At 43.5% G+C, this 20,881-nt stretch overlaps 1 protein-coding gene across 1 annotated transcript; it reads right to left on the minus strand.

Annotated features, from left to right (window-relative positions):
• Nucleotides 1-5,836: 5,836 nt before the first annotated feature.
• Nucleotides 5,837-20,300, minus strand: LOC109986260 (solute carrier family 25 member 36-A). Its single transcript, XM_020636847.3, has 7 exons — nt 19,879-20,300; nt 15,107-15,271; nt 13,265-13,342; nt 10,758-10,858; nt 9,160-9,226; nt 8,647-8,936; nt 5,837-8,553 (listed from the first exon to the last, which is right to left on the minus strand). The coding sequence occupies exons 1-7, from the start codon at nt 19,917-19,919 to the stop codon at nt 8,360-8,362; spliced, it is 936 nt and encodes a 311-aa protein (XP_020492503.1). The 5' UTR covers nt 19,920-20,300; the 3' UTR covers nt 5,837-8,359.
• Between the last annotated feature and the right edge of the window lie 581 nt (nt 20,301-20,881).

Below are 20,881 nucleotides of genomic sequence, written 5' to 3' on the forward strand. Positions count from 1 at the left end.
GGTTTTTTTTTATCCCATATGCAGGCATGACGTTGCCTTACGTAATAATCAGCAGCATCATAAAGGTTTTTTTTCCTCATGTTTATTCCTGCTGAGATATATATTTCCCTCAAACTGGCGAAGATCCTGCTTTTATTTTGTTAATCAGTACTCTACTTCCCGATGTGGCTGTACAGAAACCTGACTCAGGGTGGAGGCCTCGTGCCTTACATTCTTTTAGTCTGAGGATTATTAATCAAGAGATGTCGCCTTTAAGTCGTTGTATTTCTTTGTCCAGGGGCGGATTCAGACTTTCTGACTGGGGTGGCTGGGGGGGGGGATTTATTCTCCCTTTGAGACAATCCTTTAAAATACACATGAACACCTGCACAAGTCAGAAAAACAACTCGGAAAAGAATTAGGTGCCCGACTTACCAACTTGACGTCAGAATCATCATCACATGGGGGGCAAAATTTGTTTTATTAATTTTAACATACTTTTTATTAATTCACGTATTGCACATGAACTTTTTGCTCAAATATCACTTTTAAGAGTTACATTTCACTGATCTTCTTCGTAGCATCAACGCTTGTTTTTTGCTGTTGTTACAACATTCCGACTTTCCGAACTGAAATCATGTGAACACACTGAAGTCGGAAGAACGACTTCCCAAATCGGAAACGTTGGCCCTTGAACTTTGTGTGGACTAGGTTGCTAATAAACACTTTAATGGACATCTCAAACAATCGTGCACGTAGCAGCCGTGTTGGATATTTAGCTCGGGCTACTGAGGTTCCTCTGAGTCTTTCGAGTTGGACTTCAGGGTGGCGTTCCTGATGACATATCCAACTGGCAACTCTCAATTTCAGCCTTCCGAGATCAAATGGACCGCATCATAGTTGTGTCGGTTGGGTATTTTGTTGTTTTTTTGCTTTTACATGAATGTCAAAGCGCTTTGTAAACCTGTATTTTTAAGGGTGCTTTAGAAATAAAGTTCAGCTGGGATCGGCTTCAGCGACCCTGAATGGGAAAAGCGTTATAGATAATGGATGGAATGGATTAAAATATATAAATACCTAAAGGCAAACCAAAGTGGTTTCCTCAAAATGTGTACAAAATAGTATTTAAGGAGTCACTATGTGATATGGGAGAGGCTTAAATTCCTTGGCAACCATATTGTATGTTTGCTATAAATTGATTGAACATTTTTGACGTCAAGCTTCAGGGATACCAGTTGCTGTAATTTCTTACCTGTGGTCAGAGCCAGGCTGTATCTCTTTGTCTCCTATGTCTTCATGCTTAGCTTAGCTGACGCTCTCCTGGCTCGAGACGTGAAACTTCATGGTCAAAGGATTCCTTTTTATCCGTCCGTCCAACTCGCTGTCACCACAGACAGTGAAATGTCTGTTACTCATAAAGTCAGAGAGTTGATCTTTGTGGAAACAGACACAGTTTCCACTAAACATGACTCAGGGTTGCATGCTGTGTGTGCATGAGTGAGTCTGTGTGCATGCATAACATGGATTTGTTGTTGTGTAAGAGCCAGATTTGTGCAGATCTCCTGTCTGTGAACGAGGCTGTGAGTGTGTGAGCTTCAGGATGTGTGTGTGCATGTTTGTTCCCCTGCTTTTTTGTGTGTGTGCAAACTTCACAGAAAGCTGCCTGGGCTGTTCGCACCAAGTTTCCAACAGAACACTCTTCATCAGATGTTTTCATTCTCTGCCTTTCATTACGACGTCTGCCTCACTTCCCACTACATCAACCCTTCCATTTTCAACCCCTCTATTTCCCCCCGGCTGTCTGTCCCAACCAATCCCCACGTGTCACTTCTTCATCCTGCGCATGGGCCTCCATCTCCCCTTGAACTTTTTGTGAAGCCGGTCATAATTGGATGGTGTACTGACAGTCAAACAATGTCACTGAATCACCATGAGGATTCCAGCTTGTTGGAAATAAAGGGGAGTATTTTGTCTCGGCTTGGCTGAACTTCCCTTCACTTTCCCTCCCATATGTACGTGATTTGTGTGTGTGTGTGTGTGTGTGTGTGTGTGTGTGTGTGTGTGTGTGTGTGTGTGTGCCACAGAGAGATGTCCCTGAATTCACCCCTGAGGCACTGTGCTTCTCACAGCCTCACACAGCGGGTGTAGGATTCAAACAGACCCAATCTTTGTGGATAGATTTCAATCAAAGTGATTGTCCAAAGTCACCACACTTATTTACAAATGTCCATACCTTTAAAGTCTGATTATATGAAATCAAAGCTTTGGTACACACATTCATTTTCCCCTGAGGATGAGACATGATAACTTTTATGACCACTGCTCAACACTTTGTTCTTATACAAGAGCATACTCCTCCTTAAAGTTGACCTATTCTGCTGAAGAAAAAAAAACTCACATGAAGTGTTGAAATACTGGATGCCCAAACTAAACGTGGGCAAAGTTTTAGATCAGGTGAATGTATGTTGCAGTAATCCCAGGATACGTCTGCAGAGGGCGCTAAACAGCTTTTTCTGGAAATCACGCCGTAGTTCCCCGATATTAAAGAAAGAATTTCACGAGACGGCTTTGAGCCTCTACCTAAGCCGCTGAAACCTCTTGCATAGACTGTCTACTCCCAGCTCCCACCTCTCTCCTCTCTCTCTCTCCTCACTCCTCTCTCCTAACTCCTCTCTCCACTCTTCTCACTCCTCTCTCCTCTCCCTCTCTCTCTCTCTCTCTCTCTCCTCACTCCTCTGTCCTCTCTCCTAACTCCTCTCTCCTCTGTTCTCTCTCCTAACTCCTCTCTCCTTTCCCCTCTCTCCTCTGCTGGCCCATCACTAGTTTACTTCCCCCACCAGATGAAGAGCCTGTTTGAGCTTTATTTTTTATTGTGCTGCATTATTGTTAACAGAAGGCGTCTTTGTAAAGCTCACTTTAAACTCAATCAGACTTTTATTAGACCCCGCCTTTAGGGCCTTCATCACCAAAAAGACAAACACATCCAAAGCTTAAAAAGATCTTTGGGTGACATCAAAACAACTATATTAAATAAAAGTAAAATGTATAGGGAAGACATAGAACTAGAGCGAGGAAGGCAGATCGGAGGCATTTTCTTTGGTGTGCATGAAATCTTCTGCGTGTTTCCCATAAGCTTAAAATGTTACTTCGCACTTCGACAGTGTGGGCTGCAGAAGAAAGCTGGAGCAGGAAAAGCAGGAGAGTGCACCGCTTCACTGCTCACTATAACGTGAACTAGTGTTTCACCCTGGGCTGCAGCAAACAGACAGCCATGTGCTGCACAAGCTGCTGAAGTTCATGTGTTCAGTCAGTCACTGACCTGGAGGAGAGTTTCTGTCCATACAACATGGAGAGGGTTAGGATGAGGCAGTGAAACAGACAGGGTGGAAGAAGAGATATTTCATACAGAAGTAGAGTTCTTTGGTTACTTTTTCATCCTTCTGTGGCCCAAACAATTATTAAAAACAGATCAGGTTGAGAAACAAAGAAACAAGCATGGACTGGACTTCAGGCAAATTCCACAGATTTAACACAATGATCACAAAGAGCACTTCTCATATTTGTCCTGCAGCTCTCAGAAGAGAAAATCAAGAGTACTACTATGCAACTACTTAAAGAAACAACAACAAATCGTCCAGAAGTGTGCAATTCATAGTATGCGCATTAGCTCAAACTGTATTGGCAAGGAGTTTTTCTCTAAATGTTTTGGTCTAGTATGATTACTAGTGGGCTGCACGTGGTGCTGTCCCCTCACAGCGAGGAGGTTCCTGGTTTGAATCCCCGTCTGACAGGAGTCTCTCTGTGTGGGTTCTTTCCGGGATCTCCGTCTTCCTCCCACAGTCCAAAGACATGCTCGTTAGGTTAACTGCTGACTCTATATACCCGTAGGTGTGAATGTGAGTGTGGCTGGTTGTCTGTCTCTATATGTCAGCCCTGTGATTGACAGGTGAACAGTCCAAGGTGTAACCCCGCCTCTCGCCCAATGAGAGCTGACGTCGGCTCCAGCCCGACCCGAATGGGAAAAGCAGTAAAGATAATGGATAGATTGATTACTAGTTTTTGATGGATGATGTTAGCAAACTTTCTGATTCATTCTTCTTTTTTAAATGGAATGAAGTGAATGTTTTGATGACTCATCAGTTTTGATTTGATGAAGGATAAGAGTTATTCACAATAAGGCGTGTAACTGACCTGATTGAAAGGTGGGCTTGGTGTAACTGTTTGTCAGGAGGCTTAAAACCCGCCTCAGCTCCAGCTCTCAGCCTGTCGTTAGGTTGACTGAAAGTTAGGCTGAGACAGCATTTCCAGCATGGAGACCACCATCGATGGGACTCCAGCGCCCCCTGCAGGAACAGACGGGTGACGTCACTCAGGCTTCAACCATTCATGTTTACTTATGCTTCTGCATACGCTTTGACCGTTTCTTCTTCATCTGTCTCTCATGAGATTCTGTTGCTTAACAGTTGGGGTGCCCCCCTGTGCCCCTGCTGCAGGCATGCTTCCCTCTGCACGACCTCAAAAATGTGAAATCACTTCAGTGGAAGTGAAAATTGGAAAGCATGCGTCAAAGCAATACACTACAGAGAAAATAGGCCAAAGCATGAAGATGAAAAGCTTGATATAAAGACTTTCATCTTTACACACAGCCCAAATACAGATTAGTGCCCAGATTCTCTTTTTTCCCAGATTAAGGCAGAGATCAGAAAAATACAGAAAGCACCAAAAACCCATCAGAGGTGGTGGAAATGGAAAACAGCAACTGACTGTCATTTGTATCCCTTCCTCTCCAGTTCAGAGGTAAACAAGCTGACCGTCATAAAACTAACAGGCTCCATCAGGTTTGATGCTGTCTTTCCACAGAGTGTCCCCAAATGCTTAATTTAAAAGTGAAACACAACCAACAGCCTCAGGCTCTTTGTATTATTCCAGGCACAGTGGCTTTGCTGGCAGAATGTGGAGCATGTTTGGGAACACACTCGTCCCTTTCAGTCTGACACAAAGCGTGCAGGTTCTGACTCAGGCTGGTCCTGCAGGAGCTGATGTGATGATGATGATGTCATGCTGTTGTTGAGGCCAGCAATGAGCTGTGAATTAGGTAAGTGTCTTTTTTACAGCAGGGCTATGCCATCATTCATCTGGCTTATTGTATTCATTCAACCCCTTTCCCCAATCAGTGTTCTGCTTTAGCTGGCAGATTTCACATGCAGCAGTCAGTTTCTTGTCGTGAGACAATAATTGTCCAACCTTTTTTTTTTTTCTCTTCCTCATTTTTTGGACAGAAGGAGCATCGACAGGCTGACTTATCTTCTGCACTGAGCTGATGGTGTGCTGAGCAGACGCTAAGTAGCTCAACACTACCACCTGTTGGTTAAAAATGTACCTAAATCCAGCTGATGTGCAGCAATTACAGTTTTCCCCAAACATGTTTCCTTAAACATGGTTAGAATTCTTTCTCAGGCTGGCTCTGAGAGTCGTCTGACCCTCCTAGCTCCACTCTGAGTACAAGCTTTTACCATCTGGAGGACGATACAGAATCCCCTCGATGTAACCTGAACCGGTTTAGACCAGTTTTTACTTTATTAATCCCTGAAGGAAATTCTGGTTTTACACTTATTGAGAAACATGCTTCTCACACACATAGGCCCGAAACACACACGTGTACAAACAGGACCCTGAGGCACAGGGAGCAAACCAGAGTGGTTGGGGGTTCCGTGCCTTGCTCAGCAGTACTCAGGAAGTGCACTGTGGCACCTCTCCAGCTACCAGACCAACTTCCATATTATTATTATTGGGCCTAATATCATAGCCTAAATGTTGATTAAAAAAGGCGCTCCAAGAAAGACATGCAGACACCGGAAACACTTGCACTCTTTCCATTTTATTAGCTTTTTGTTTTACAAAAACAGGTATGAGAGAATGCATAGACCAAGTCCCGCTCACAGCGGGCTCATCGATGACGACATGGAGAAAAAAAACAAAGGGTGCATCAGGAAAAGGCAACAACTCATTCAACACATAAGATCAACACTTTGCAGCTACTCTTCTATTCTGAGTGCATTCATACTTTTATGGTCTCTTACACGCAGGACACGACAACATGACCGTCATTTAAGCACACGTTAAACATTTACACATGCTAACCAGCACACAATGCAAACAAATCACCAGGGGATGAAAAGAAGAGTGCATCATATGATACAAGTGAAGGATGCATGTAAGTTCAAAGGTGTTGTACCCAAATAGAGGATGTGTACTTCTTGTTTATTGAGGTGTTATGACCCTTTAATCAGTTTTCAGTCAGGAACCATCAACTCTCACTACAAGCAGAGGATGCTGATGGTACCGTGTGTGGGAGATAATCCATCTGACATTTCATCATCACACCATGCTTCTGATCTAAAGCGTCCCACAATCTGCCGTCAGACTGACAACGTGTTCACAGGATTTCTTCATCATTCCAGTGGGGGAAAGCAACCGAGGCTGTTTTGGGCGCCAAAGTTTACTTCTGCAGCGCCTCGTGATAAGCTGACCCAAACATCAGCATGCTTACTGCTCTGCACACAGCACCGGCCTATTGAGCAGTGAAGTGTTTGTTATCAATGTGAGATGAATCACATGATGACGGCAAGCAGCAGTAAACGCTGTGAGATGGTCATTCATGTAAGCAAGGGGGTCTAGCCCATGCCCGTCAAGTTTTCAGTTTGTGGTGACATTGCACATGGTCATCAACCCGCTGTGTGTGTCTGTGTGGCGTGATAACAGAAGAGAAGTTACTTCTGCAGTTTCTAAGATGAATGAGGTGAAAGCAGAACACTGTTTGTCTTTTGTACTCGTTTGAAACATGACAGAGAACGAGGACTTTTCTCTTCAAAGACAAGGACGTCCAAGAGTGAAGAAACAAATAGTTTTCAAACATGTTGAAATGCAGTTACTCGTTTTTTGTTTTTTTTAACAACAAGGGGGCGAGGGGGGAATCAACAAAGAATCACATTTGAGTTTACTGGTCTGTATTTTTATTAGTGTGCACCTATGAAGAGCATGTTCCTGGAAAATCCCTCCACACCGTCTGATTTCCAGAGTAAACTCAGGAGGATTGTCCTTGCCTGTAAAACTAGCCTGGATTCTCAAAGTGAGGGGGCGGGGCGAGATGAGGACGTCGAAGAAAGACAAAGAAAAGTGCTTTAAGAACTCTTTCAAAGAGGATGCACAACACGTTTGCATGTTGCCGTCACAGGTCAGACGAGTGCAGCACAATCACGTTTTGTAGGAATATTTTTTTATATATATCTCTTCGTTTGTTAAAATGTGTTATTTACTTTCAGTTCACAACAACATAGGTCAGTGTTACACAGAGGCTCCTCTTCATTATATACATTCCAGTAGTTCAAAATGGTGGATTATATTCTGGTTTAGTTTGGGAGGGGGGGCGGGGTCAGGATGATTTTAGAAAAGACAACATTAGCAGATCTCACTCTGGTAGATTTCATTAATGCATTCCTGCGTTGCATGGAAACCCTGACGCTTACTCGGGTAGCTGACGACCTTAAGGTCAGTGTGTTTATGTTCTCGATATGTCAAAACATTTACTACGGGGGGGGGGGCGCCTGCATGTGCACAGTACCAGTGTACGACTCTACATCTCCACAGAGCTCCTCCTCCTCCTCCTGCAGGCGTGGTGCGTCTTAGTCTGCATCACTTTTTGACACAAGGCACGTTCCTCGCCACCCTTCCATTCATCCTCGTTAAACAAGCCTCCAGCACTGACCGCGGCGCCCTAACTTGAGAGGCTGCATCAGATACCTGGGCTTGTTCCTATCTCTTCTGGTCCTCTAGAGGGATGCAGGGAATATTGCATGATACTAATAACAGATTTTCAAACCTGATCGTCAGCATGGAAGAGAAGTCTCAGACTGGGGGGGGGGGGGGGGCCTTAAGTCGTAGGTTATAAGAACTGGAATTATTGTATTTCCCTCTAATTATTAGTATTGTTAGAGGCAGAGTATACGTTAACTTCGGTTCTGTCTTCAGCGCTCTGAATCGGAGCGTCCAGAAGCAGAAATAAACATAACCCAAGGGAGACGAGGATGGAATTAAATTGGAAATAGGGCAACCATTTCTGTGCCACTGCTGATCCCCAAACCAAAGAGAGGGACTTTTTCAATCCTCCTCTCCGTGTCAGATCCTTTGGTTTTAAAACAAAACTGCCAACTTAGTTTCAACAACCCCTCTCGTCTTTAGACGGAGGTCACGGAGCAGTCTCGGTCTTCTTCTGCTGAGCAGGTTGTCGTGCTGACTGCGGCACTCTCATTCTATTTTTTTTCCGGTCTCCGAACAAGGGCAGGGCAACATTTACAGTCTCAGAAGGTGGGCAGCGGGGACTTTAACCGTTCAGGAGGTAGACCACCAGCTCGTAGGTGCACATCATGATGGCGGTGTTGGGGATCTGTCGTACCAGGTGGGTGGTGAGGCCGCGGTAGAGGGCGCGGTAGCCCTCCTCTTTGGGCACTGTTCTTAGAGTCTGGAAGAATGAGTTATACTTGGTGCCCTCCTCCCGTAGCCTGGTGCGGATCACTTCTGCAAAGCGACAACAAACGGTAAAGATTAAAGGAAAATAATTCATGAATGTAAAATAAAATAATCAGCAGATTACAAATCTCAAAGTCTCACCATGAGGATAAGCGATAGATGTGGCACAGGTCTTGGAGGTGGCAGCAGCGAGCATCATACCGACAAAGTCTGAAGCATCTCTCGACGCCTCCTCCTCCTCCTCCATGTTCTGCGTTGCCTTGGCCTCCAAGAGGCGCCGTTTGATGTTTTCATAGATCACAAAGTGGATCACAGTCTCTGAGATACCGGCGTAGGAAGCGGACATACCCCTATAGAAGCCTCGCAGGCCATCTGCCTGGTACACACGCCGCACGCACTCAAACGCACTCATCCTTCGCTCACCTCGATTCCTGAGGAAACACAAGAAATGTATACATATTTATACATTTCAGATCAAACTAAAAAGTTCCTGGTTAGAGGAATAAAGATAACACAGCGACAATAATGCTCATCAACAGAAGCAGTAAAACCTTTTAGCAAAGGAAGTCTCTAAAAACTGTCCAAATGCCTGATGGGATTCTCTTAAGAACCTGAGTTTGCAAAGCACTCTCCAGGTCACATTGCCATATTTACCTTGCATCCAGCTGCAGACGAGTCTTTATGAGCCATATTGGATTTGTAGCCGTGATTGCCGTGAAGCCTGTGGAGGAAAAATAAAGACGGATCACACATTGTTCCAAAGAAAAAAAACACAATCAGCCTAAGTATGAAGGTGACGACTGAACGGTTAACTGTCCACATACACTCACAAACACTGACTGACTAAATGACATGTACGAGTTCTTTAAGCTGCATTCATGTAAAGAATTAATATGTTCTCATAAAATGACAGTAAACATCACAAAAGCAGCTTAGAGAGAGAGTGCTATCCCCTCTACACACTATGCTGTGTGTGCTAGCAGGTCTGAATCATGTGCTAACAGCTGTTAAAAAGTAAACAAATCAAAGACCTGCTTCTTATGCAATGACCGAGATGGTAACAGAGTACTGGAGAGAGAGGCAGACAGAGACAGAGAAGAACCAGAGGTGGAACAAAGAAGAAGCAGAGATCTGTGGTGAGTACTCACGCAGACCCAAGTAACTCCTCACAGATGCAGCTAGAGACCCCTGGTGGTGAGGGGGTCTCATGCCCTTGCGAAAGGAGAGCTATGGTAGAGTTTAAGCCTAAAACAGACACATGCTTGTGTGTAGCAAAAAAATGACCTGCATGAAACCACTTCACATGACCCCATTATCCCAGAGGATTTAACCCACCGTAATGCAGCCTCAAGTGATGTGATGACAGTAGGAGGGACATGTTGGAAGAATACAGCTCAGGTCTTGTTAATGCAAACAATCCCTTGGTATAAAACACAATTAAACACAGCTATGCATGCTGCTGAAAGTGGACATGCATGTATATTGAGGCCTGACTAGTGCTGGATTTTTTTTGATAGGATAACGAGAGAGGTGTAGAGTAAGTGGCACTATTGTTAGCTGCTGCAGACACTTCCTCCGACCTCTGCTGCAGGTATCATGTATCATCGCACAGGCGAGATTAACCTCCTGCTGTCAACGCCTCATCACCTGTCAGTTCAGCTCAGTCAGGCTTCAGAGGAGGTTGCCAGTGGAGGAAAAATGCTCCTGAAAAAGGTTGACCTTGAATAGGTTTTTAAAAGGGCCTGAGTCACGATCTGCTAAAAGTGGCGCTGTCAGAGTCATACATACTTACATGCAGACACTCGACCTGTAGCTGTACCTGCCTTAATAACCTACATTTTAGAGTTTGCATTCCCATGTGGGGCAGCAACAAGGGGACCGTACATCTTGGAAAAAGAAGAACAAAACAGGTTAAGTTTGTTTTTTCTTTGTTTGAAATGTAAGGACCTCATGAGGTGGGTAGTGTACTTGTTAGGCAAATTCTGTCCAAAAGACAAGGATCTAACACGAGACAAACTGGTTGGGCAGATACTTGCTCTGCACAGAGAGGCCAAGGTCATGACGAAAGCAGCCGTTCAGTCCATTCCTTACACTAACCTGATTCATCACGCTACACAAACGTTCACCTATGCTCACAATGAACTGAAAGTCCACATAGTGACCTGTATATTGAAATTCTCCCTGGATTTCAGTGAGTTACAAGGTCTTACAATGAGGTTATTGTTACTCTGTTGCCTAAAATATTTAATTACCTGCCATTCCAGCCGACACCATGTGTACCTGTGTGGAATCAGGTTCGAACACTCCGTTCAGTCTCTCTTTGGCCATGGAGTACGCAGCAAAGTAGATAGCTCTGTTGGAAGTAAAAGACAGAAATATCAGTCTGTGTCACGTTATAAAAATACAGATTGTTGTGTCCCAAGTTAAGAAAATGCTTATTAATTATTTTAAATCTACAAATAAAACTGTCCCGGGTCAGGGTTACCTTAATGAGCTTTAAAGGTCACATATTCTCCTCCTCTTCAACCAGTTTAAATAAGTCTCAGAGCTCCTCAAAACATGTGAAGTTTCTGGTTCTAAATCCACTCTGATCCTGTATTTGATGATGTCTATAAACCCCTCTATTTCAGCCCTGCTCAGCACAGGCAGTTTCTGTGTCTGTACCTTTAAATGTAAATGAGCTGTGTCTGACCACGCCCCCTCTCTGGAAGGGCTCGGGTGTACTCGGGCTTTCTCGCTCCATGTCCTATTGTTTACGGTGAGAAGGCAGACTGAGAGGGCACAACAAACACCTAGCTGTGGGAGTGTAACCCACCTGCCCTATGTGATGTCATGAAGGGAAAATCTACAAACGGCCTGTTTGACCACACATTTTCTGAAAAGTGGAGCAGGCTAAAGACGGAGAGGATAGACTTTTGTCATCATTGGGGGGTTTGAAGACAAACTAGAGACATATATTAGTGTTAGAAAAACATGGTGAAGTGGATTTTACAAATTATGTGTTCGACAAAGAGGCTATTGAGCATAAAAAGTACACTCGACTCTGACTGTGAACACACTTGTGGCTCAAAAACAAGACATGTTTTTCCTTCTAAAAGCACAAAGTGCAGTCTGCAGATTTACTTTTACCCCCATGTGTTGCTGGAACTCATCAGTCTAATGATGGGCCGGTGTTTATCTGTGTGCATTCACCTTTAAATCAGACACACAGCTCAGGAGGCTGACTTTCATTCACTCATGTAAGCGGCTTCAAAACACTTTACACACTCTTAGCACTGGGACTCACTTTCTGCCGCATGAGTGGCTGACCACAGCCATTAGCCCCGACTCTTCTCATCATTACAGCAGACGGTAATGACTGCTATATGTTATTACATAACTGCAATCACGAAAATACCTGGTTTCCTGCCTTGTTTTAGAGCTGGAGACAGCCAAGATGAATGACAACAAATTTAAAATAAATCTCTAATGCCTCATCAGTGTTTCCCACAGAATGACGCTGTACTTTACGCTGGTTTCAGCATCTTTAAGAGTTAATTTTGATGCCAGACTTGAAAACCAAACTTGGATCCTTGTGCATAACGGCTCAGGACCGTCGCCACACATTTGGAAACGCTTACAGCCCCGAACTGGTTATATTAATAATAGTCATTTAAAGTGATATTTACAGTCTTTATTTACAGATCATTTATTTACATGTGACATCTCTCAAAAGTACTGCGGCATGGTTATCACATAATCTCTGCAGACCTTTTTTTATCTCCACTCTTAGCTGTGTGTGGATGTTAGTGCCAGTGTTTGTGAATCAGACACTTGTTTTGCAATGAGGCTGATTTGCACAGAAAAGGAGGTATTATTCAAATAACTTTGTGATGTGACATTTAAATATGTGCAATCAGCACGCATTCACAGAGACGCTGTTTGCTGTGCAGCGCAGTTCAGGGTGCTTTTAACTAATTGTGCGTGTTTTGTGAATCAGACAAACGTCAGCTGCAGCTGCAGAAAAATATGAAAACGAAGACATTAGAAGATTCTGTTTTCGAATGAGATGTCGCACCTCAATCGGTGCATTAACAGTGGGGACGTACAAGCTGACTCTCTCTCGTGAAAATACACTTTGCTGCCCGTCTAGGTATCGTCTGTGTAGGAAACACTGCACCGAGTGACTTTGAGAAGCCCTGTGGTGCTTAAAACCACGGCTTCACACAGCCATGTGTCCTTGGAAAATGTGTCAATAACTCACCTAGAAATAGTACAACGCATGAATCAGACACCATATGATTAAGAAGAGTTTACAGCAGATTTATAACAGGATCACTGCCTGGTTTAATAAATGTTAGATACATACATTTCTATGGTATGTTCTGATGTGCACAAAGCATTACAAATGTTTTTTTTTACATTTCATGGTGATCATTTCCCTCCCAGTATCAGAGCCCTGCAGACTGTTCTCAGGAGAGACGGTCTTACGTCGTGATTCAGAACACTAAAGATGGCTGTCCAGTTTATTTTTGCATTCATGAGATTTCTGACACTGTTGTAATATTTTTGACGCAGTGGTACAGGTGCATGGTCATGACCTGATTGTGAATATCATCTTATCATTTTCTTTTTACTTCAGAAAATAACGAAACAATAAAAATGATGGTGCATTAGGGTTGGTGTGATGTACTGCCAGGGCTTGGTGCGGCTGAGGACTCTGGAAGCGGACGCTTGGGATATGAAAAACATCACTTACTGCATATAAATGACAGCTTACCTGGAAGGTGCCACGCCCACCAAGTTTGGTCCCAAGCCCCTGAATAGAGAACGAGGTCCTTCCTTCTCCAATATCAACCTAAAAGTAAAAAAACAAACACGGTAACAGAGACATATGAGTTAGAGGTTAAGCGGCGAATGTGCAGGTCACCTTATTGTAAGCTCTCATACACACACACAAAGATATGCACACCATCATGCACATCCATGACATGATATCAAAAATCTAAATTGGGTCCAAGGGACACAAGTCAGATTGTAGAATTTCTAAGTTAAACTATGCAGCTTTAATGACTCCTCAGAGGAATGATTGTGTGAATATTCAAATCATACACAGCCAAGTCACTTTCAACCAGTTTAAATAAGTCTCAGAGCTCCTCAAAACATGTGTGTAAAGTTTCTTGTTCTAAATCCACTCTGATCCTGTATTTGATCATGTCTATAAACCCCTCTATTTCAGCCCTGATCAGAACAGGCTGTTTCTGTGTCTGTACCTTTAAATGCAAAATTAAATTAAATCCTTACTGATACTTTCACACAAATTAACTTCCTGATGATAAATTAAGTTTCTCTCTGACATCAAAGTTACTTCTTAGTCGATTTATTACCTCAATAAACACTTTACACACTTGCCAATTTAAAGTACATTCAAACTCATTTAGGAAATGAAAGTCCCATCTTGAGTTCTGTGGGTGACGAGGCATGGTATGCTTTAAGGCGGGGCTACCTGTGATTGAAAAGTCACGACATCAGCAGACAGTCAATCAGGATAGAGATGTAACGATGTACATTCAACCCGTTGTCCAAATATGGTTGCTTCGGGTTCCAGAAAACAAAGTTTGATTTGTGAACAACTTGGGACCTTAATGGTGGTTACCTTCACTTCTTTTACACAGTAACATTTTGGTTTAAGAGGAAAACAAGCTGTGTCTGCGTCACAGTTGTTTTCTTATGTGGTGTTGACGCCAGGAAATGAAAAGACCCGAATTAGCCAAAGGGCCTTTTAGCATTTGGCTGCAGCACCGTCTGTATGTGACAGCAGTCTTAAAATACGCCATGATTGATTTAAGTAGGATAATGAAGCCAGCATACTGAACAAGGCGTCTTCTGCCACACTGACTGGGACTTTATTGAAGTGTAACTTCGCTCCATGAAGCTGACAAGTGGCGAGGTGCCACCAAACACACTTTCCCAGAGGCTCCGAGCAGACATGACCTCTTTAGAAGAGACCAGGACATTCTTTTGATTATGGAGCAGTTCATGTTCCCTCAAACATCACACCTGGCAATCTACCAAAACTAAACAGGCCGAGCTCGACAAAGCGGATACTGAAATAGGAAAAGGCTCCAGGTGTTGAGGAATGAAAAATCTCACAAAAAATGAAGTAACAATAGTTGGATTTGTTCTCAAATGTCCTGCTTGGCTACAGTGACTGATATTCGCTCTGAGCATAGTTTTCCAAAGGCTGTGAATTTGTGTTTGAGGGAGGGGTTGGCTTTGCCCAGGAGGAACATCAGCCAGATCAAACAACGTGAGCAACAACATGGGGTTTGCCGAGAACTGGTTCAGTCTGCAAAAGTCTGGGAGAGCAGAGGGGGAGGAGGAAATGTGATCTGAACAGCGCCACACATTTCAGGATAAAAACCTGAGTCTCATCATAAACAATGAGTGTTTGTTAACTGAGGTGTAAAACTCTATTTTTACAAGACATTCAATAACAACTGATAATGGTTGATAGCATAAATAAGGTACATGATTGGTGACGAGTATCTATACCAGTGGAAGAGGTGAAATCTGTTTGAGCTGTAAATCAGCTGGACGATGAATAACACTGAGTACTTACTTGAGACAGTGCAGGGGGCCTGGCGGGGACATGCGGGCAACACTTGGCCCGTTGACAGTACTGAGCTGGACCTCAGACACATAGAGGGTGATGGTGGATGACTGTAGACGAGTCTTCACTACTTCCAGTGGACAGGTCAATATGGCTCCTACCGTGCCCCCACATCTGGCAGAACAGCAGACATGAAAAAAGGTGAGGATGACAGGACAGAAATTCCAATGTCTGAAACGGAGTATCCTACAATTCTACAAGTCACTTATCAGACGCTTTTATCCACAGCGACGAACATCAGAGAGTAAGAACAACACAAGCAAGGATCTAGAGAGGAGGAAACAATGTCAGGAAATGCAAACAAACAGCTTTAAGTCTGACTGGACACACAGGTGCTGACAGGAAGTGACCAGAGGCAGGGCACAGGTGCTGACAGGAAGTGACCAGAGGCAGGGCACAGGTGCTGACAGGAAGTGACCACAGGCAAAGCACAGGTGCTGACAGGAAGTGACCACAGGCAAAGCACAGGTGCTGACAGGAAGTGACCACAGGCAGAGCGCCACATCGACAGCTGTTCTTGAGAGTTCTTATCAGCATCAAAACCATCCTAAATATCGCCATCGTCATGATCGAACCAAACATCATCATTGTCACCATCGATATCATTAAGTGTGTAGGTGTTGGAGTCTTTAGTCTTTTCTTAAAGGTGCAAAGCAACTCAACAGATTGTATGGAGTTTGGGAATTTGTTGCCCCACCGGGGGGTGACAGAGGAGAAGAGTGTAGTTAGTGTCTTAGGACCCTGTTGTGAAGGTTGGATCAGACGCCTTTCATAGGCAGAGCGTAGAGGGCAGGAGGGAGTGTAGACCTGGTTAAGTTTAGGTAAGGAGGAGCCGTTTTTAGGCTGTTTTGTAAGCGAGCAGCGGGGTTGTGAATCTGATGTGAGCCAGTGTAAGGAGATGAACAGCGGAGTGACATGCTGTCTTGGGGAGGTTGAAGACAAGTCGCTCTGCTGTGTTTTGAATCATCTTCAGGGTTTTGATAGTGCATGCAGGAAGACCTGCCAGGAGTCGACAACCGTCACAATGTTTAGAATCTGCACGGTGTTCATTATCTTCTATTAATAAATTAGCCAATGGCGTGTTGAAGGAAATTTCAACTATTCCTGGCATGCATGAAAAGAAATAGCACAGTGTGGGAACAGAGAGACGGTGAGGAATGTTTTGTGTTTCTTGGGGGATAACAGCAAGCTCCTGTTCGGTGCCATGCCAAATTCCAACCTCGCATATGTTTCTACGTATTGTCTTATAAGATTATACGAAATATGAGTCAGCTGCACTTGTTTTCAACAGCATGGATGCCCTTATTTTGCAAGCTGACCATTAAAATCCTTAAACTGATTGTATGATAAAAGTAAAGACAACTGTTGACAACTGTGACTTATTAACAAATCATTTAAATGTGTACACCTGAACAAAAACACACATGTAGGAGCCAAACTCCTACCAAAATATTTACTTTACACCCACTGCAAATAATACCCGACATCGAGGGCATCTATTTATGGCGAGTTCAGGTTTTTCAGGACAGTCAACTGCACGGGTAACAAATGCCAGACTGATAAGATAGAACACAAAAACAACATCTAATTGGACATAATAAATAAACGGAACCTGACTGAACTGTATTTGCAGAGCAGGGTCAGACTCGAGGATATGAAAACAAAGCAAGAGAGACGGTCGTTATTTTTAGTTTGGGTTAATTTTCAATCAGCACCAAAGCAGAAATAGAAAGTCCTGTCAGCATAGTTGTTGGCAGAGGACGGCCGATCGATGTCAGGTGATTACTGCACAAACCACAGACAAGGCGAAACACAGGCATAGGAAGAGAATACATTTAAAATGACAGTAAAGTAACTGAAGGCCTAAATGTCAAGGATCATTAGCCTAGACACTTAAAATATATCACTAGAAATCTCCATGCACGTACACTCAGTCACCCTTTCTAATCTTAATTTTGGCATGAGTCTGTCCAAACACAGGTAGTATATTTCTTGTGTTATTTCCCCGAGTCTGTATGCACACAGTCAGTGTTGCTCTGTATAGCAATACCAGAGAAGTAGCGCGGTACCCATACGCTAACGTTCCGATGCTAGTTTTGCCGACTGCCCACGGCTTGTTGACAAAGCAGACGCACGGAGAGCGATATATGGCTTCACCAACACTCAGGGTCACCACAAAGCACGGTCTGTAAAAAGATGTTTCAAACCAACGGTGACCAGGAGGGCAAAAGCGTCAAATTGTGTGAAGCATCTCGCCGGCAGACATGCTGACTTGTTTAAGGAATTCTAAGATCGACAGGTTGTTTAGTGGATGTGATAAATAACATGATTACATGCCCTCATACGTGCATACAGCGCAGAGAGGAGGTGTGCTCTGCGGTTTGTGTTCAGTCTACTTGAGTGCAGCTCAGTGCTGTAGTGTGCAGGATATTAAACCATGGAAGCAAACATTCTTATCATTTATAAATCTCTCTCTCACGCCACAGGGAACACAAACTGGTGCTAGTAAAATCTGCACCCAGGCCCAGCCAGTGGAGTTAGCCATCCCTTCCAGCTGTGTTTGAAAACAACAGAAAGTCTCACAAAGACTCATGAGATGCAAAAAGACTGGACAGAGTAAAAACATTGATTCATCAATGAATAGCAATTTTAGATCAATTCAGATAATCCTGAACTCGATGATTGTGCTGTCAAAACCTAATGCACCTTCAAAGTCTAATTATAGGTGCACTGTTTAAAAAAGCACAGTCAAACAAAGAGGAAGGATTTGTGTATAAATGTACCCTACACACCCTTTACTTTTTTGTAACATACTCTAATAATCCTTGAGGGAGATTCTGGTTTTGAGACATGCTTCTCACACACACGTGCACAAACAGGACCTGTGGACATGCATTCATCTAGAGATGTCAGTGTGAGGCTGCTACACACTGCTGCACAGGAAGCGCACTGTTTTGGGTCCGGTGCCTTGCTCGAGGACACCCCGGCAGTACTTATGAAGTAACCAGGCACCTATCCAGCAACCAGACCAACTTCCATACTTTGATCGACACCTGGACTTGGGCTGGGAACCGGCGACCCTGCAGTTCCCCTAAATACTGAGCTACTGCCTCTCCAATAATTATTTAACAAATATCACAAGGTACTGTAATGTTCTGGGTATTTCTGTCATCTGTGAGCATTACTGAATCGATGTTAAAGCCAAAGAATACAAATCTAATTGAATTGTGAGGTACAAAACCCATCCCTTAGAGTTTAGAGTTAGAGTTCCCTGAGAGTTTATTTCTGCGATAATAATGTTAATACATTTAGAATAAAACAGCTCAAATGTCTTACCCTCTCTCCTCTGTTGTTACTTTTTTTAAAGACCTTTATTACTGTCATGTGAGGACTTTTGTCTAATATATAGTTTCATTACTTTTTCCTAGTGTTTTAGACTTTTGCCGTGGTATCACTTCAGTATTGGTAACAAAATTATTTTGGGCATGTATATCGTCATAATCAAAGTAATCATTTTGGTATCATGACAACACAATGTGCAGTCTGACTTTTAACTGTTGAATCACAATCTTTCTATAACAGTTTGACGCTGCATTTATTTCAAACCTGAGCTGAATTTATACATTTCTCACCCAGCTTCTGGACACCAACTATGTAGTTGCCTTGGACTATAGTTTGTTGGCAAGATCTGCTCCTCTCCTGTGGCTAATGTTAATTTCATAATGAAGCTCTACTCCTTCAAGTCAAGCAGTGGGACTTGTGGGCTGTTTTAACATCCACTGGACGGGCCACTTGAAAAAAAAACACAAGGAGGTTTAAGAGTAATACTCAGTGGTGGTGTGCAGGGTATATGCAGATATATGGAGTAGTCCCACTTATTTTTCAGGTTCCATAAGGCATAGCCACTTCAAAATCACAACAACAGGGATTTTCTCTCTTTTTTTGGGAGCAGGGAATATAATGTATGGTTGCTTATTTGAAAATGTAACTAAATAACTGATTACTTGAACTGCAATGTTTCATTCATGTGTCATGAATCTTGTTGCAACAAAAAAGTAACACTTGTACATTCCTTTGAAACGCATTTCCCCTAACACTGTTTCGAAATATGTCCCAGCCTGTAGTTTGTTGGGCAGTTATCTTCTATCTCTATGGATCATTACTCCCTCAAGTGAAGCAGTGGAAGCTGAGTGTCAATGTGCAGATACAAAATGTGATATGCAAGAGTAGTCTTACATGTCACTGTTCATAATAAAGGATTTTTATTCTCAGCTGGACAGGTCACTTAAAATAAATTGGGGGAAAAACTAAGAGTGTATGGACTTGTTCAGACACCACTACACCACAGGAAGTCTCTAATGTGAAGCTGTATATGTCCTATTAAAGATCACTGAAGATGACTGAAGAGTCGCAAATAGTTAAAACAAAACGCCAGCAGTTTTAATCGGAATACACTTTTGTAATGTCATTAACTTGTGACATTGAGCCCAACTCCTACGGGTACACGTATGCGGGCAAAAAGAGTAAGCTGACATATGTCACACTGCCGCTAACACGGATCTTGATGTAAAAAAATAATCATGCCGACAACCAGAATCGCCCCCATATATAATTAACACACCAAAACAAACAACCAATTACGTGTAGCTGTTACATTACTAGCTAACCTAGCATGCTGTGCTCCTGTGCGTAGCTAGGCGACATGAGAATATAACACTCACCCTCCAGCAAACAGATGAACTAAGGTGTCTCTTTGACTCATTCTGGATCATATTCGGGAACCGTCCACTGGTCACCAACACGGGGGACGTGAAGAAAACAGAGTGGGGATGAGGGGGGGGGGAACGACCCCCGACCTAGTGTAGTCTGTGTGTTGTGGTGGAGGTCAGCTGCGTGGAAAACCGAAGCTAACTTGGCTAGCTGACGTTAGCAACCAGAGCTAACGGCTTTCCGCTGGTAAAGGTCGACGTCAGAGCGGCAGGTTTGCGTCTCCTTCAGAAGCGGGTTAAAGCTTCACCGTACAGGGTGTTTAACAATGCTGAGTAATTCCAGTCTTACAGTTATATCAGCGACAGTGGAAAGAAAGTTCCCGGCCCCCTTTCACGCTGAAGTGCCTCTTCTCACTGAGCGCCTCAGGGGTCAGGTCGTAATGTATATCGTCGAATGGGAAGCCGCAAAACAGAGGCGCTGATTGGCTGGCAGGGCCAATACACCCGCCCCCGTCTTTGCCTTTTTTTTTTTTTTTTTTTTTTCCACGTGATTTCCACGCTTTTATTTTGAAGGGCATTATTTTGTATGCGATAGGTTTGAGGTCAAATTCCAATCTGTTTTTAATGTTTGGTTCATTTACAGTTGTAATTATAAAAATAATAAATCTCCTTTAAATAAAATCTCAGAGTGCTATTTTTTTTAATACTTTATTAATCCCTGAGGGAAATTCAGTTTTACACTCTGTTATTTTAGAGACATGCTTCTCACAAACATAGGCTCGCATCACACATGCAGGGTCTGTTGACATGCATTAGTGGAGAGATGTCAGAGTGGGGCTGCTGCACAGGGAGCGCACCAGAGCGGATGGGCATTCAGTGCCTTGCTCAAGGGCACCTCGGCAGTACTCAGAAAGTGCCCTGGCACCTCTCCAACTACCAGACCAACTTCTGACTTTGGGAGCCACTGCCAAAGTAGGGGTCTGGACCCTCTTAGGGGGTCGTACGACAGTGAGAG

This window comes from Labrus bergylta, chromosome 11 (genome assembly GCF_963930695.1).
Source record: "Labrus bergylta chromosome 11, fLabBer1.1, whole genome shotgun sequence".
NCBI classification, from domain to species: Eukaryota; Metazoa; Chordata; class Actinopteri; order Labriformes; family Labridae; genus Labrus; species Labrus bergylta.

Bases quoted from the DNA above. Each gene is read 5' to 3' on its own strand.
- LOC109986260 (XM_020636847.3), bottom strand. From the start codon at position 19,919: ATGAGTCAAAGAGACACCTTAGTTCATCTGTTTGCTGGAGG. The intron at 13,343-15,106 runs GTAAGTACTCAG...TTTTACTTTTAG, and splicing joins GGCCCCCTGCACTGTCTCAA to GTTGATATTGGAGAAGGAAG. The intron at 8,554-8,646 runs GTGAGACTTTGA...GTCGCTTTGCAG, and splicing joins ATCTATCGCTTATCCTCATG to AAGTGATCCGCACCAGGCTA.